Below are 15,338 nucleotides of genomic sequence, written 5' to 3' on the forward strand. Positions count from 1 at the left end.
ATTAACTCCATTGAAATTCAATAGCCCAGATTTCAAGAATCTATTATTTTAACATCGCAGCATCGCTAGTGGTCGTGGGAATGTGACAAACAACTCGTGTTGCGCTGTCAAGTTATTAGGTTTCTGCCACTGCACCAAGTCATGTTTGCCGACCACATCAGCCACCTGGTTAATTTGCGACAAGAGCACTCTAGGCCGTTACTAGTGAAACAGAATTGTTGTCTTTCAGCTTGCGGTGTAGGACAGTTATAAGGCACCTGGGGGTTATTGTGCCGAAGGGATTGTTTTTCCATCTCCCTTTGCCGTTGGTCTCCCCGGGGTTCCGCATACCTGGGCGTGGACGCCGGGTTCATCGGGACCCTTTCCCTGCGGCAGCGCAAGAGGCAGGAGCTGGCTCATGGCGGTGCGCAGCAGGGAGCGTCCCGAGCGCTTGTGCTCAGCGGAGACCAGCGCCTGACGTGCGCACGCAAGACACACGCGGCGCGCACGCGGACGATCAAAGACTCGGCAGGCTGTCCACCGAGGAAGAGTTGAGTGGAGTGGGCAGTCTGGTGGCTCTGGCTCCCTCACGACTGGGGCCGCGACGTGGGCTGGCTCCCCCGTGGAGCACAGTTTTTAGAAGAGCCAAGCGGCGCTGCTTTTCTCAGAAATTGAGAGCGATGTGATAAACAGCAAGCGATCTGCCAACCCCATTGCATAAGCAACAAATTAGCCGTGGCATCGTGGGTCGGAATTTCTGCACATTCACCAAAAGCCTTCCAAAGATATTTTTTATTGTGCATATCAAAGTAATTGTATCAAAAACAAGACAGTTAAGTCACACCAACTAATACGACGAGTGCTATTATCATACACGACTGCTTACGTGTCTCTGCTACTCATGGTCACACACACCACACCGAGTACACTTATATAAGGCCAGGTTGGCTTATGGGACCCCACTTGGCACTGACGCAATCAATCATTGCTTTAGAACTGGACCAAGGTCACTGGGGATGCGGCGCAGTGCTTTTCAACCCCTGCGCATGGCCCGACGGGCCTAGCCGAGGCCCCGACGGGCGCGGATGAGGCCCGGCCGCATTGGCCGGCGTGAGATCGCCGCGCGGCGCTGCTGGCACACACCTGGATGTAGAAGGGCACTCCGGCGCTGCGCCGCGTGGCGCACAGCTTAGAAGCCGCGGCACTTTCCTTCACCTCGCCGAGCACCGCCTCCAGCCACTGCCGCGGCAGAGTCTGCAAGGCCGGGTCCTCACTTCTGCGATGGCCACCCCAAAACGTCGACAAAACACACAGGGTACGGATGCACGACCACACACGTGAACAAGGGCGTACAAAGACAGAGACCCCCTCCCCCCTCCTCCGTATAGCCCTTAAAAGACTGGAGGACTAACTGCTGTTCGCGAGCATCCAAGAAGGCCGGCAGGGCATACGAGGGGGTGGGTGGCCAGCACCATGTCCGGCCGCCTTTGTCTCCCTCGTGGCGATATTGAGGTTGAGTCAACCTAGGAGAGGCCCAGGAGCGGTTCAAATAATTGTCACTGGTGTTGGCCGTGAGCGGGAATCGCGACTCGGGGTGCGGGTTCGTACCACAGCGCTTCTAACCACTACGCCACCGCTCCCCACGGGAGGATGCACGCATAACGCACACAATGCACACAATTACAAATGCAATCACTTGGAGCACATGTTTTCATGCCAAACCTGGAGACAGCGCATGAGGCCGGCAGCGCCGCAGCCGCCGTGCGTGTGCTCCCGAGTGCGCGTGCGTCACTGGAATCAGCACTTCAACTGTGTGCCAATTCGCGGCACGCGGGCCGATAGCGCCATGAAAGTGGCCCGCCGCGGGCTCCTGACCGCCAGAAATAAAAGCGAGCGGCACTCCGGATCACCTTTTATAATCCGTTATCTGCCGCTGCCCTGTGACCTCGTGCCTCCGAGGGCCTCTCCTCCATCACTGATAAAGGGTTGACGTGTCATCCCTTGAGTGTCTCTTGCTGAGAGATTACATAAATGCGCACGCAAAATAAATAACTAAACAAAAACAAAGGCCTCCTTGTCACCGGGGCGGAGGGCAAGAGGCCGATGGGATGTTTAAGAGGAGGGGGGGAAAAAAATGGCAAAAAGAGAACGATCGTCTCGGCAGGGCTCTGCGGAAATGCACAGACACGATGCATTAACAACAACTGCAATTTTGGTTTAAACAATGCGAAAGAAAGTCTCAGAGCTATTTGACCACAACTAAATACTGACACAGTAAGGAGAGGTCTTGGGAAGTGCGTTTAACTTGTCTGCATTTTAAATTGGGAAAATCTGACAAGCGGGAAAACATGAAGAAACATGCTCTCCGGGGAAGCTGCAGGCTCTGCTTCGGGGGCAAGATGTGGTTGTGCCAGGATTGTGGGGAGCGGTGATCGTGAGTGGGGGAGGTGGGGGTAAGTAAGCGGGGTGAGGGGCGAGCCCTTCACCGAGCGAGAGCGTCCACGAGTTTTCCGAATCCCACGTAGGCCAACTCGAAGGCCCCACGGTGCCTCGACTCCAGCAGCTGCTGCCGGAAGTAGTGGCCCACGGCTTCCAACTGCACGGCCGCGGGCACACACACACACACGCACACACACACGCACACACACACGCACACACATCGCATCGCATCGAATCGAGGGCAACTCGGCGGCCAGAACGGATTTAGCGCTGGAAAAACATTTAATCGCGCGGCCCGCGGACGCGTTAGCGACTCGTCTGCCTTCGTCGGATAGAACCCGAGAGTGATATTCTCACGCGGCGAATTCTTCCTGCGAGGGCCGATTATTTACGCCTCTTTATTTGTGAGTGTAACCAAATGGCCTGAAACGCGCTGTGCTTCTACGCTCCCACTTGCCCGCCTTCATCAAGCCGCGCTGACCAGCATCGTCAAGTGTGGCCCAACAACCCCCCGCGGCCCCCCAGAGCGTGCCGACGTCCTCATCCACCAGTAGACTGGGCAATGCATTTGCACCGACACAGAATCGGCATGCGCCGAAATGGCAACGAAACATCACCCCGCCCCCGAAATAAATCCAATAGTAACTTGCGAATCACAAAAACTTTCCAAAGCATGGAGTGGGTGAATCTGTTGCCTGCTTCCTGCCTGGCTCTCACGCACGGCCGGTGGAATTCTGTGGTGCGGTGTTGGGGGAGGGCGGGGGGGGGGAGGGCACACTGCTTAGGAAGTTGGTTACCTGAGCGGGCTGCAGCGCGGCATGCTGGGAGAGCTGCCCGAGCAGCAGCGAGATCTCCTTCATGCTGCGCCAGCAGCAGAGCAGTACGGCCTGCGCGGTGACGCTGCGCGCGCCCTCGCACTCCTTCTCTGCGGCCACGACGCAGCCCGCGCCTGCGAAGGTCACAGCGGCACGGGTCGGGCAACGCGCGAGTCCGGCCTCCCCCCCCTCGACTCGCGAGCACGCTCGGCACAGACACGGCTCGACGAGCATTCGGGCAGCGCAGCGCAAGCCTCAGGAAACAAAGAGCAGCATTTGGTTTCGTGGAAGGATCAGGTGGTAGGAAACTTGGGACATTTGGAATAGGGGACGGTAAGGGGAGGACATTAAGACACCGAAGAGAGGTTTTGGCGGATGGGACGAACGTGCAGGGGGCACGTTACTGACAGAATCAGACCCGGGTTCTGGTGACCATGGGAAAAAACCTCCAGCCAATGGAGGTTTTACAGAAAGAACCAAAGAGAATGGTGGGATACTGTTAAGAGTGACCCATGGAGGACAGATCTGGTCTTTGCAGCAACTACGGGATTGAGTGAAGGAAGCAAGTGATGATGAGTGTGGTGGCATCAGCTGTAATGGCCATGATAACCTGCTGACCTTGGGTTTGGTTCAGCTGGAGTCATCTCTGCATTCTCACAGCTGCGGGTTTGCCAGATTATGGGAAGTTTACGCCGATGGGTGTCAGACACGTTCATTTCACGAGCACTCGGAGAAGCCATTCCCAGCTCCCTTTGGCGCTGGATCAGTTAACTTCGATCCACACGTACAAACAGTCCCTGCTGTGCTTTGATTTAAACGTATGTTTGTATGTCGAACTTCTTTCACACCATACGTATCCCACTGTGCTAATCAGGAGGTGCTGGGAAAGACAACAAACTAAACACAAAAAAGCGATTCTAAAGAAAATGTTTTTTTTAATCGAGATTTAACGCAGGAAACCGCTACCCCAAAAAAGAAATGCAACCCGAAATAAAACGAGGACAAAGAAATACACATGGGAGCGAGCGCCCAGAAAGGGCGGTGACGCACATCTCTCGCTGTTCACATGGAGCGGCTTGCGGTCACGGACAGCGGGGCGGTCACGAGACACGAGAGAGAAGGGGGCTTCACGAGCCAGACAAAGAATTGTGTCCACGCAAACGACGACAGACTCCTTGTCCCGCGCTTACCCCCCCCCTTATCTTCACCGCGGCGCGCGGCGCACAGCGGACGATTGCAGCTGCGCCCCCTCTGCGATACTTTTCTCATCGAAAAGATTCAATAAAACCGCGGCGGATTATACTGCACTGTAGTCACGACCTCGTCTCATCCGTTGCACTCCCGACAGAGCAGCCCACGGGCTGCTACGCACATTGCACCGGCGGTGTGTGTCTCCGCCTGCTGGCCTCTGTCCCACCTCACAGGCTTTGAAAGCTCCACTCAGAAATTCCTCGAGTGGCACCGGGCACGCGGCCAAGCGCGGCAGGCAAATATTTGGCGCCGACGGCAACTCTCCATTTGCCGTCGGCGTGGCAACACCGGCGACCCGCTGGTTTCCCCCGGTGAGAGAGGAAGGACCCCTGGCACATGCGGCCGAGTTGTCCTGCGCTTGCCCGTTGGAAGAGTCCTCCGGCAGCGATTTGCGGCCATCTGCGGCTAATGGAAGTGCATTTTTTTTTGTGCCATTAGAAATTGTCAGCCATTACCTATTCACTGCTGGATGAAAGGCCGTTGCCATCCTGCCGTGTTGAAATCCATCTCGCTGCTCCTGTGTACGAGCTGATCATATCCCTCCTCCTCCTCCACGTTGGTCATCCTCTTGGGCACGTTGTTGTTCCCTGGTGTCGTCGCCATTCCTTCACCAGTCTCGTCCCCGGCAGTGGCGGTGTTCTTCTCAAGCGTGCGCGGCTTCTTAACGGCCAATAAGGAGTCTAATTATCATTTGTTCTCGAATCCTCGTGTTGCTTTCAGTGTCTCTCGGTGTGCATTCCCAGCTTGTAATGGGCAGGTAATACGCACCGATTTGACATTTTATGCTCTTGGCAGAATAATTATTTAAAAATTGAAAAAGCACTCGACGCTGCTCGCCTATGCCTCTTCATTCCACTCTGGTTACTTCCCAGAGAACCGCCGTGGATATGTACGTACATACCCTGTTGTGTTCTAGACCTGCGTCTTTTCAACAATTACATTCCTTTTGTTCGGCGAGTAAAGTTAACAAAAATACATTTCTAATGGGCACCTATTGCGACTGAGCAAGTAACGGCAGGAAGCACCACGTGCACTCCTGCTGCTTGCCGGGCGATGAATTAGAATGCGATCTCCTTTCGTTCCACCGCCCGTCGGCGCTGCAGGCATCGCTGTACGCTTCACGCGAGCGGCCGTCGCTCCGCGGCAACTTGAACCGCGAACTCGAGCAAACTTCTCGGCTCGCGAGCACCGAGCACGGCGACGCGTCGGCAAAACGCCGAGATTGGCGGCGGCGGTGTTGGTGGCGTTAGGGGTGGGGGGGCGACCAGAGCACGGGGTCTCACCGGTGCCGGGGCGGTCCGGGATGAAGCCCTCGGGCGAGGAGCTGTTGACGACGCGGGAGGCGATGCGGGACACGCGCCAAGCGGCCGACAGAAGCCTCTCCAGCAGGTGCTGCCACGCGGGCTCGGCGCACAGAGAGCTGCAACAGCCAATGCCGCCGAATTAGAATCGATCAGATTATTTACTTCGACTGGAGGAATCCGATGAGCTGTGAAGCTCTTTGTCACAGATGTCCAGCAGGGGCAGGTCAGAACATGACAACGACGAGCAAAACAAAAACGAATGCAATAGGAGTGCAAAGTATAGAAAAGGTAAACAAATCACTTCAATTTTTTTATAAACCAATTTTTTTTCTTATCTTACCAGGTGAAACCCACTGAGCTATTAGCTTCTTTTTCAGAAGCGACCTGGTCCCAAATGATAGATCACAGGCCAAGATGCGCACCTGTGGCGAGCGATGTGGGTTTGGTGGACCAGGCAGTGGTGGAACCATTACCTGTGAGACCCCCCCCCCACCACCACCACCATCACCTAGTGTACAACAAAGTGGCACCGACAGGAGACAAAACTGCCAGTAGGTGATTGATGTCATTCTAGATTTGAAGTTTAAGTGACTGCAAGGATCCATACTCTTGGTTCTTTCGGTAAAGTCACGTAGGTAAAGAAAATAATAAATACAAATAAAGTATAGGCGATTGATGGGCATGGAGTATGAGCGCAATCCACTGGAATCCGTGTTTGTTCCGGGCACATTAGCTTCCCGTCGCATGCAGAAACCAGGTTCCCAAATGTAGCGAGCCAGTCAGGTGACCATTGACCATGAAAAAAAATGACGGTGACATTTTGTTTGAACTTTCACTATTGGTTTATTCCAATAGTTGAATGGCCATGAAGTATGAACTCTATATAGCAGGACAGGCGGGTAAGGTGGCAGGCACTACGTCGTGTGGATTAGAGGCAAATGAACGGACCTCAGTGACGTCACCTTCCGGAGGCCGTTCTCGAACGCGGCACGCCGCCACCGCTCTCTGCGCGACACTACGATGCCGACAGCACGATGGGTTGAGGATTTAAAGATTTGCATTTATACACGGAGCGGATGTTCCGCAGCACACGGCTCTTACTTGGGGTAAATGAAACGGCGAGGGCGACTGAGCCATGCTTGCAGGCCCCAGGAGAAGAGAAAACCCAAAGCCCCGCGCCCCCCCCAGCCCAGTATCGGTGCAGCGAGCGGTCTCGCGCCGGCCCAGAAAACTCACCCCGGGCGGGTGCCGTGCAGGAGGCGAGCGGCCGCGTGCAGGCGACCGTACATGGGCCGCGTGCCCGCCGCCTCCAGCAGGCTGTGCTCGGCCACGGCCACGTCGGCCTCCAGGCCCGACACCAGCACGCCCATCACTGCAGCGGCACGATGCCCACGACAAAGACAACGGACGGCGGCATCAGCACCACGACCAGACGACTTTGATCTCCCCGGTGTCGGTGTCCGTTGCACGCGACTGCACCCATGCACCGATTTGAGGCCGGGTTGACTGGTTCCGATATTACTCGCCACCGATGTTAGCCAGGTCGCTGGGTTTGTAGCAGAGCGTGCAAACCACGGGGCCACAGGTCACATTGTACACGCGCGCGCACACACGGCACGATATCATTGATATCGCGCACGCATCCGCACCACCATTCGGCACTGTCGATAGAGTTAGGGGCCATCCATTTAGTACGTAAGCATGGAGGGGGGAGGGGGGGTTAACCCAAACGCGTACGCTTGCGTATGGGGGGTCTACTGACAATGTACGTACACATAGGAAACGAAGGGGGGGGGGGTGCGTCAGGCGTATGTACGCAGGTGAGGGGGGGGTGTAAAAAGTTTGCGTACGTACAAGGAGGGGGGGAGGGGTCAAGTCTTGACAGATTTTTGCGTACCTACTAAATGGATGGCCCCTTACCATGATTGTTGTGCGAGGCTGGGTGCACTTTAGAGTACCGAAGGCTTTCTTGCAAGTCACAGGACAAAGGCCGTCGTTTGTTGATTAACAGACCAGACTGACTGGCAGATGCAAAACTGCTCTCCGCTTTGCTAAACTGTCAAACACACACACACGTCCTGTACACAGATGCAACACTCACATACGCACACTCCACACTGCCGCACTGTTGATTCCAATGGGCAGCCCCACAAACTAACCCTTCAAGCATCAGCTACAGGAACGCAAAATAATAATTTTTGTGTGCACGACACGGGATTTCTGCCAGTCGTCGCCAAATGACCATGCCGTTTCCGTCCGGCTCGTGAATGCGCTCGGCGTTGACCAGCATCACGGCGGGCCGGGTCACCTGCGCCGGCGGTGCAGCCACCGTGCAAACCAGACCTGCCAGCGTGTTGGACTCCAGGCTGCGGCCTGGTTTGTCTTGGACGCCATCTGGCTGGGAGGCTGAAGAGACGGCATCCGCCCCCGTGACCTCTCCCACGCCTCGCCCTCCTGGACACGTTTGCTCAACGCCGTCCTCCTAGCGGGGGGGGGGGGGGGGGCGACGGAGACGAACGCATGCTCACACGAGCCGGAGCTAACGTTTTATTTCTCCCGTCCATGGGGCAGGAGTGGCTCTCGCGTACAATTTCGTCGTGATGGGCCGTTAGTAGCACGGTTAGTAGCGAGGTTGGCTCCGTACGGTGCGAAAGAAGTTCAACATACATACACTGTAACAACTGTACGAGCACATGGCCCTCGAGAAAGGGACAGTCAAACAGTGTCCGTCTCTCGCCTTGCCTGCCTCAATGTGTGTCGCCTCTCTTGTTCTCTCTCTGTGTCCCTCTCTGTGTACCGCGTGGTCTGTCTCTCTGCGTCTCTCCCTGTGTACCGCGTGGTCTGTCTCTCTGCGTCTCTCCATGTCCCGCTGTCTCTTGCTCAATGTCCCGTCTTTCTTCGTCCTCTCTGTGTCTCTGCATCACTCTCAGTGTCCATCTGTCTCTCTTGCTCTACGTCCATTTCCCTGTATCTCTCCACGTCTCTCTCTCTCGTCACTACAGTCCATATTCCCCTGTCTGACCCCACCCCCTACTCAGTGCTCAGAAATTAAACGGTAGCGTCATCCATCATACAGACGTTCAACTGCTGAATGACTGTGGACCACAGACGCTGGAACATCCCCGGGTGCGGGAAGGCGTCGCCTACCGACGTGTGCTGGGGGAGCACGCGGCTCAGGGCGGCGTGGGGGGCCCAGCGCACGAGCAGGGCCAGCAGGGGGGCGGCCGTGGAGGGGTCGGAGGGTCGCGGGCTGGAGGCCAGCGCCAGCGCCGCCCCCAGCAGGGAGCGGAGGCACTCCTCCGTCTGCACGCAAACACGCACGTGGTGAGAATGTGACTCCTACCACCAAAGACAAATAGACCCCGTATAGCATGAACGGGCTTTTGGGGCAAGTGCTGTTGGTGATTAGCACCTATGAAGGCCGGCACGGCACACGAGGGGGTGGGTGGGCCAGCACCACGCCCGGTCGCCTTGTCTTGCAAGTGCCGATGTTTACACACCGCACTAAGTACATACTCTCTGGTTCTTTCGGTAAAGTCACGTAGATAGAAAAAATTATAAAAAGAACACGACGTTTCGATCGCAACACAAGCGTCCGTCATCAGGTGAGAAAGAATGATCTGCTGTTGTGGCTTTATATAGGCACGGGAGGGGGGGGGAGAGGGGGGTTTTGTAGAGTCGTGGCTGCAGGAGTTCACAGGGGAGAGGGGGGGAGGGAGGGAGGGTTTGTGGCGTGCAGGGACGGCTGGGGGTTGGAGAAATTAGCATGTCAATGAGCTTGAATTAGTAAACGAAAACAGCACGGGTGGAAGAGTGACAATCACAGCAGTTATAACTTGACGTGGATTATCACGTCCTTCTAATGATCGCTCAATCTGAATCCATCTTCTCGATGAAAGCTTTGTCTGTGTTTGTATATCTGGATGGCTTCATGAACAAATCTCTGATGGTAGCTCGAGGGTTTGCAGAGCACCTTGGTCATTTAAGTACCAGGTACTTAATTGAGGCTGAGTCGACCGAGGGGAGGCTCAGGACCGGTTCGGATAATCGTTACCGGTGTTGGCCGTGAGCGGGAATCGAACTCGGACCACCGGGTTCGTAGCAGAGCGCGCTAACCGCTACGCCACCACTCCCCACCGCACTTACCACCACACGCAGCTGCCAAGCCACTCCATGCGACGGTGCCTTGAGCACGTTATATCTGAAGGCAATGCCATTTGCTTGTCGCATAGCGACGCTTCAATTCACCGACCGATATCCATGTCGACGCATCAAGAGAGGCACGCATCACGCACCTGCAGCCCGAGCCGCTCTGCTGGCAGCAGTTGCAGCAGGGCGCTCGCCAGCCGCTTCACCTCGGGGAAGTTGTCGGCCAGGCAGCCGAGAAGGACGCGGGCTCGCTCCGGCGTCACCGCCTCCGCCAGGCTGAACCCTGCACCGCCAGACGGCAGCGCGGAGAGCCGGGCTCAACACGACCGTCTGGCTCGACGGTCACCGCATTGCCGGCGCGACGCGACGACCTTGCCGGCGCCCTCACGCGTTCGGTGCTCGAGGGTTTTGAATCGTTTAAAAAAAACTAGAAACTCTCGTTATCTCGTGAAACGCCCGTGGAGCTACGAATTAATTATTATTGCAATGATTGTAGACTTTCATCAAGCCCGCAAGTGTGTACGTGGCAATCCACTGCCGGACAAAGGTGTCCGGGACACCACGTCAGTCAATGGTGCTGTTTCACCAAACTTCACCACGCTGGGGTGGTGAAGGGGAGCTCGGGACCGGTTGAGATATTTCTCGCCAATGATGTCAGCAGTGGTGGGGAATTGAACCAAGCTTTGCCAGGTTCATTGGAGCAGCGCGCTAACCACCGCATCACCGCTCCACTCCAACAGCCATATAAAAAATTAAACGAAGTTACACCACTTAAAACGGGAAAACACCTACACGTCTATGGGATGCACACCACAAGCAAGAGAACTTGAGAATGTATTTATTTACTTAACTGGTCGGTAAGGACGTGTGGGTGTGGGCGCGAGGGGGAGAATGTGGAGCGTTCACCTGGGAAGTCGGGGAACACCTCCTCAAGCAATCCCAGCATGCTCAGCGCCATGAACTTGCGTGGGAACGAGGCTCCGGGAAACAGGGCGTCGAACGACACGTCGCTCAGCCAGAAGAGAAACTCCTGGGGGTCGTCCGTCAGCGGCGGGAAGAGGAAATGCGACAAACTGCAACGTCGGCGGGGAACCATCGCCTCGCACCCACAAGCCGCGTGAGCGCATAACGAGTGGGCCCCCCGCTGTGTTGGCAGTGGAGCACGAGGACGAATCAACAACAATGCCATTGCCTCGTGATCGAAAACAAATATATGGCAAGCCTCAAGTCCCCGATCCGGAGCCACTGTGTCGCCAACCAACAAGGGCGGCCCCCTAGCCGGCAACATTCATCTGCTTTGTTTGTTGTCTGTTATCGTGACAGACGTGGTGAGGTTGATTTTATTTTGGTGTGGGCGCGAGGGTTTGCCAAGGTACCGCCCGGTCGGCTCACGCGATATTGCTGCAGGCCGACGTGCGGGCGCCGCTCGTCCACTCCCGGCGGGCCGTGTCGATGATGCGGCGAGGAGCCCGACTGCCGGAGCCACGCCAGCGCTCCGTCCCGCATGCGCAGCAACAGCTGTGGACAACAGCCCCAGCATCACACACGCACACACATACACACGCACACTCGTACACACGTACACACGCACGCTCCGCATGACACACGTACACACGCGTACAGACGCGTACACACATACACACGCACGATCCGCATGACACACGTACACACATACACACGCATGCTCCACATGACGCACACACGCACACACGCACACACGCATGCTCCGCATGACACACGCACACACGCACGCTCGGCATGACACATGCACACACGCACGCTCGGCATGACACACGCACACACACGCACGCTCCGCATGACACACGCACACACGTACGCTCGGCATGATACACACACACACGGCATGACACACGTACACACGTATGCTCGGCATGACACACGCACACACGCACGCTCCGCATCACACACGCACACACGCACACTCGGCATGACACACGCACACTCGGCATGACACACGTACACACGCACGCACACTCGGCATGACACACGCACACCGTACACTCGGCATGACACACGCACACTCGGCATGACACACGTACACACGCACGCTCGGCATCACACACGTACACACGCACACTCCGCATGACACACGCACACACGCACGCTCGGCATGACACACGCACACACGCATGCTCGGCATGAAGGACAACAAACCAAACACAACTAGATGGGGGTTAGGGATTAGAGTAAACTCGGCAGACGCGGCAATCGCGAGTGAGTGCCCGCCAGGGGGAATGGCACCCGTGGTGATGCGGCCGCACCTTGCGTAGGAGTGACAGCGTGGCCCGCCGCGTGGCTGCGGAGCAGCTGGGCAGGGCGAGCGGCAGCGCGGTGCGCAGCAGCGCCAGCTCGTGCGGCAGCACGGGCTCCGTGGCGCGCACGCTCTCGCACAGCAGCGCCAGCGCATCCAGGCGGACCTGGCGAAGACGCGGGGGACGTGGAGCCGCGTCACGTGCGGCGGAGGCGCAACGGCGGCGGTGGCGGCATCGTTGCCGCGTGGGCTGGGTGCTGTGCGTAACTTGCATGGGATGTGGGGAGACGGCAGAATGTCACGAATCGTCTCCTTGCCCTTTCCCAGGCTCCCCCGTGAAGCAATGAACTCTCCCGATTTAGTCGCAAATATATGAATAAACAGGTTGTTTCTCTCGTCTTCTTTTTACCGTTGCATTTGTATGTTTCTCGTTTGTTCCGTCTCATTAATACAATCTCATCAATCATCCTGAACATAACGTGTGCAGAATGTGCACAAAAATAATCTATTCTTGCGCACGTGATCCGATGCACGTATCGCGAGCACGATATCCATTCACGAATCCTTCCACGCCTGACAAATCGTATCTTCATCGCTTCGCGAGCCCTCCAGCTTACGCTCCAACCAAACGAGCGCTACGGGGTGGTGGCACCGCGGCCCATTCACAGTCGCGATCGGACCCGGCTGACTACCGAGGAACCCGTAACCTCGGCGGCCGGGATGAGCGCATCGACCGAGCGCGACACAAACCTGGTCACATCGGTGCGCGAGAGCTCGCTCCATCAGATCCTCGCCGAGCAGCAGCCGGTCGGGAGCGGCTGCCCTCGCTTCGCCGTCCGGGTGCCCGGCACCGGCGCCGCCGCGCAACCGCGCCGCTGCCCGCAGGCACGCCACCAGCCCGCCCAGGCTGCCTCGGCCGCCTGCACCCGCGGGGCAACACGCGGCACCGGTCGGCGGGACGGGGAGCGCGGCGGCGGTGCGGTGGTTGACGCGCTGCGTTGCTAACCCAGGAACCCGACCGAGCTCGATGGCTAAGATCAGTGGCGGGTCATATCTGAATCGGTCCTGGGACCTCTCCAGAAATGATGACATGGCGAACATTGGCACCGGGGAGATAGAGGCGGCCACAAGTGATGCTGGTGACGCCTTCAGCTCGTATTCCGCGTGACCCTTCACAGGTGCTCACTGTGGGCACTGGTCCCGACAGCCTGGCAGGTTGGCAGTACGTAGGATCTTTGTTTTTGCGTGTGGAGAGCGGTAGCGCAGTAGGTCAGGCGTGACCACACCCACTAATCCCAGAAGCTGCCTGTGCATTGTGGGTACAGCCCATGCATTGTGGGTACAGTCCATGCATTGTGAGTATATTCCATGATGATATGCTGGCCGCTTTACCACCGGTCGGGTATTAGGTATTACGTGACGAATTTGTGCCATCCTCCATACATTTATCTCGGCTGACAGGCAGCCTCATCAACGTGCGTGTGTGTGTTCAAAAACAAACTTTCACGGTGTCACAATCCCACAGTGTGAGAGTTGTTTTTCAAAGGCACCTGCCCTGTGAGAGATCATTCTGCTGCGAGTCTGGAACTCTCTTTCCCCCAGCCATCTGTACTGCACACTTCCTGCCCCTGCCTACGTCCAGGCTCCTTACCTCCTGTGTCCGTGACCACCTCTCTCTCGCTGCAAACTAATTATCTCCCACCGTTTCTGTAAACCGTCTAGAAATACGGTCACGTGGAGACTCTACGGTAAGTGCACGTCGAGTTGTAATTGTATTGTGGGCATCTCTTGCCTGGCTGGCGCGCCTGCAGGGCCTGCACAGTGAGAGCCAGGCACGCCGGGTTGGACTGGAGCAGCCGTGGGAGGCACTGCTCCACCACGCGACTCCTCCCCGTCTCCGCGTCGGCGTCTCCCTCCGCTCCGTCTCCCTCCGCTCCGTCTCCCTCCTCCGCGGTGCCCGTTCCCAACGCCGGCGCGCACAGCACCTCCAGGAGCGGGGACACCCACGTGCGCAGCCAAGGGTCCGCAAAATCGCCCCCAATGCCAACGCCGTCGACTGAAAAAAGGGCGCAGGCCGTGCCGATTGCGGCGTCGCGGGTTCAGGGTCATCGTTACCTGGGGTGCAACCGCAGCCGGCGGCGCGGCTCTTTAAACGTCGCAGTCCTGGCTGCTGTGGTCGGGTTTAGGCAAAGTGACGAATCGCTCCAATTAAAAAGGACTCTCACAATTCGGGGATCATATTATATCAATTAAGTTCAAGGAACAGTGTATAATTTGCGTGCATAGCTTATAATTGATTCTTACATACACAGTTCAATGCACGTATGAAATAATCGATTTTAAAGCTTAGCTAGAGCGACCGCTCAAGGCACACTTGATCAAGTTGGAGGTTCTGTTTTTACCGTCCTGCCGTTCCCTCGATTCCGCACCGTGGCCGATCTCCTGGAGGTGAGCGCGACTCATCGACCCGAGCAAGTCCGCCGCGTGCGGGCACATGGCGGGGTCCACGGCGGCCGCCACCAGCAGGCCGCGGGGCGTGCCAGGAGCCAGCGCCAGCAGCCAGGAGGGGCCCTGCACCTCCATCAGCGCCCGCGCCGCGCCAAACGCCGCCCGGCACCGCCAGCCAAGCGCCAGGGTCCGATGCGCCACGGCCCGCGCCAGCCCGTCCACCGGGCTCGCCGCCGCGTCTCCGCCGATGCCGGATCCGAGCGCAGAGGGACGTGCCGGGACCACGGCGGCGCGGTGGGCCCTCAGGAGGTTGGCGAGGATGTGCCGCGCTTCGTGCCGCACGCCGTCCAGGGGGTGGTCCAGGTTGGCCCACACGTAGCGCTCGACCAGCAGGTCGGCCGCGGGCACCTCCGCCGAAGAGGACGACGACGACGAATCCGCCGCTGGCGTGGACGTCGGTGGCCGGGGCGACGAATCGCACGGGGTGAGCGACGGCGAGGTGAACTCGTCGCAGCGGCCGCTGTCCGTCAGCGCAGAGCGCAGGAGCGGCGTCGCGCTCGCCGCCTCGGATCCCAGGCCCGCGAGGGCGGAGGCCGTCCACAGGGTCAAAGTTCGGGCGAGGGTGAGCGCAGCACTGGGCTCCTGGGATCTGGATGGAACGGTGGGCAGGGAGGACTTTGC

At 57.6% G+C, this 15,338-nt stretch overlaps 1 protein-coding gene across 1 annotated transcript in view; it reads right to left on the reverse strand.

The window, feature by feature from the left end:
• The window catches only part of THADA (THADA armadillo repeat containing), a 55,267-nt gene that overhangs the window by 25,542 nt on the left and 14,387 nt on the right, over positions 1–15,338 (reverse strand). Inside the window, exons 11-25 of the mRNA XM_078596072.1 lie at positions 14,612–15,306; positions 14,002–14,265; positions 12,960–13,129; positions 12,220–12,375; positions 11,330–11,455; positions 10,844–10,967; positions 10,084–10,220; positions 8,936–9,091; positions 8,132–8,270; positions 7,025–7,160; positions 5,768–5,904; positions 3,216–3,367; positions 2,466–2,575; positions 1,123–1,255; positions 331–453 (exon numbers count right to left, since the gene is read on the reverse strand). Of these exons, the coding sequence (XP_078452198.1) occupies positions 331–453; positions 1,123–1,255; positions 2,466–2,575; positions 3,216–3,367; positions 5,768–5,904; positions 7,025–7,160; positions 8,132–8,270; positions 8,936–9,091; positions 10,084–10,220; positions 10,844–10,967; positions 11,330–11,455; positions 12,220–12,375; positions 12,960–13,129; positions 14,002–14,265; positions 14,612–15,306 (2,758 nt within the window). The remainder of the gene's footprint in view (positions 1–330; positions 454–1,122; positions 1,256–2,465; positions 2,576–3,215; positions 3,368–5,767; positions 5,905–7,024; positions 7,161–8,131; positions 8,271–8,935; positions 9,092–10,083; positions 10,221–10,843; positions 10,968–11,329; positions 11,456–12,219; positions 12,376–12,959; positions 13,130–14,001; positions 14,266–14,611; positions 15,307–15,338) is intronic.

This window comes from Lampetra planeri, chromosome 7 (genome assembly GCF_965212315.1).
Source record: "Lampetra planeri chromosome 7, kcLamPlan1.2.h2, whole genome shotgun sequence".
Classification (NCBI taxonomy): domain Eukaryota; kingdom Metazoa; phylum Chordata; class Hyperoartia; order Petromyzontiformes; family Petromyzontidae; genus Lampetra; species Lampetra planeri.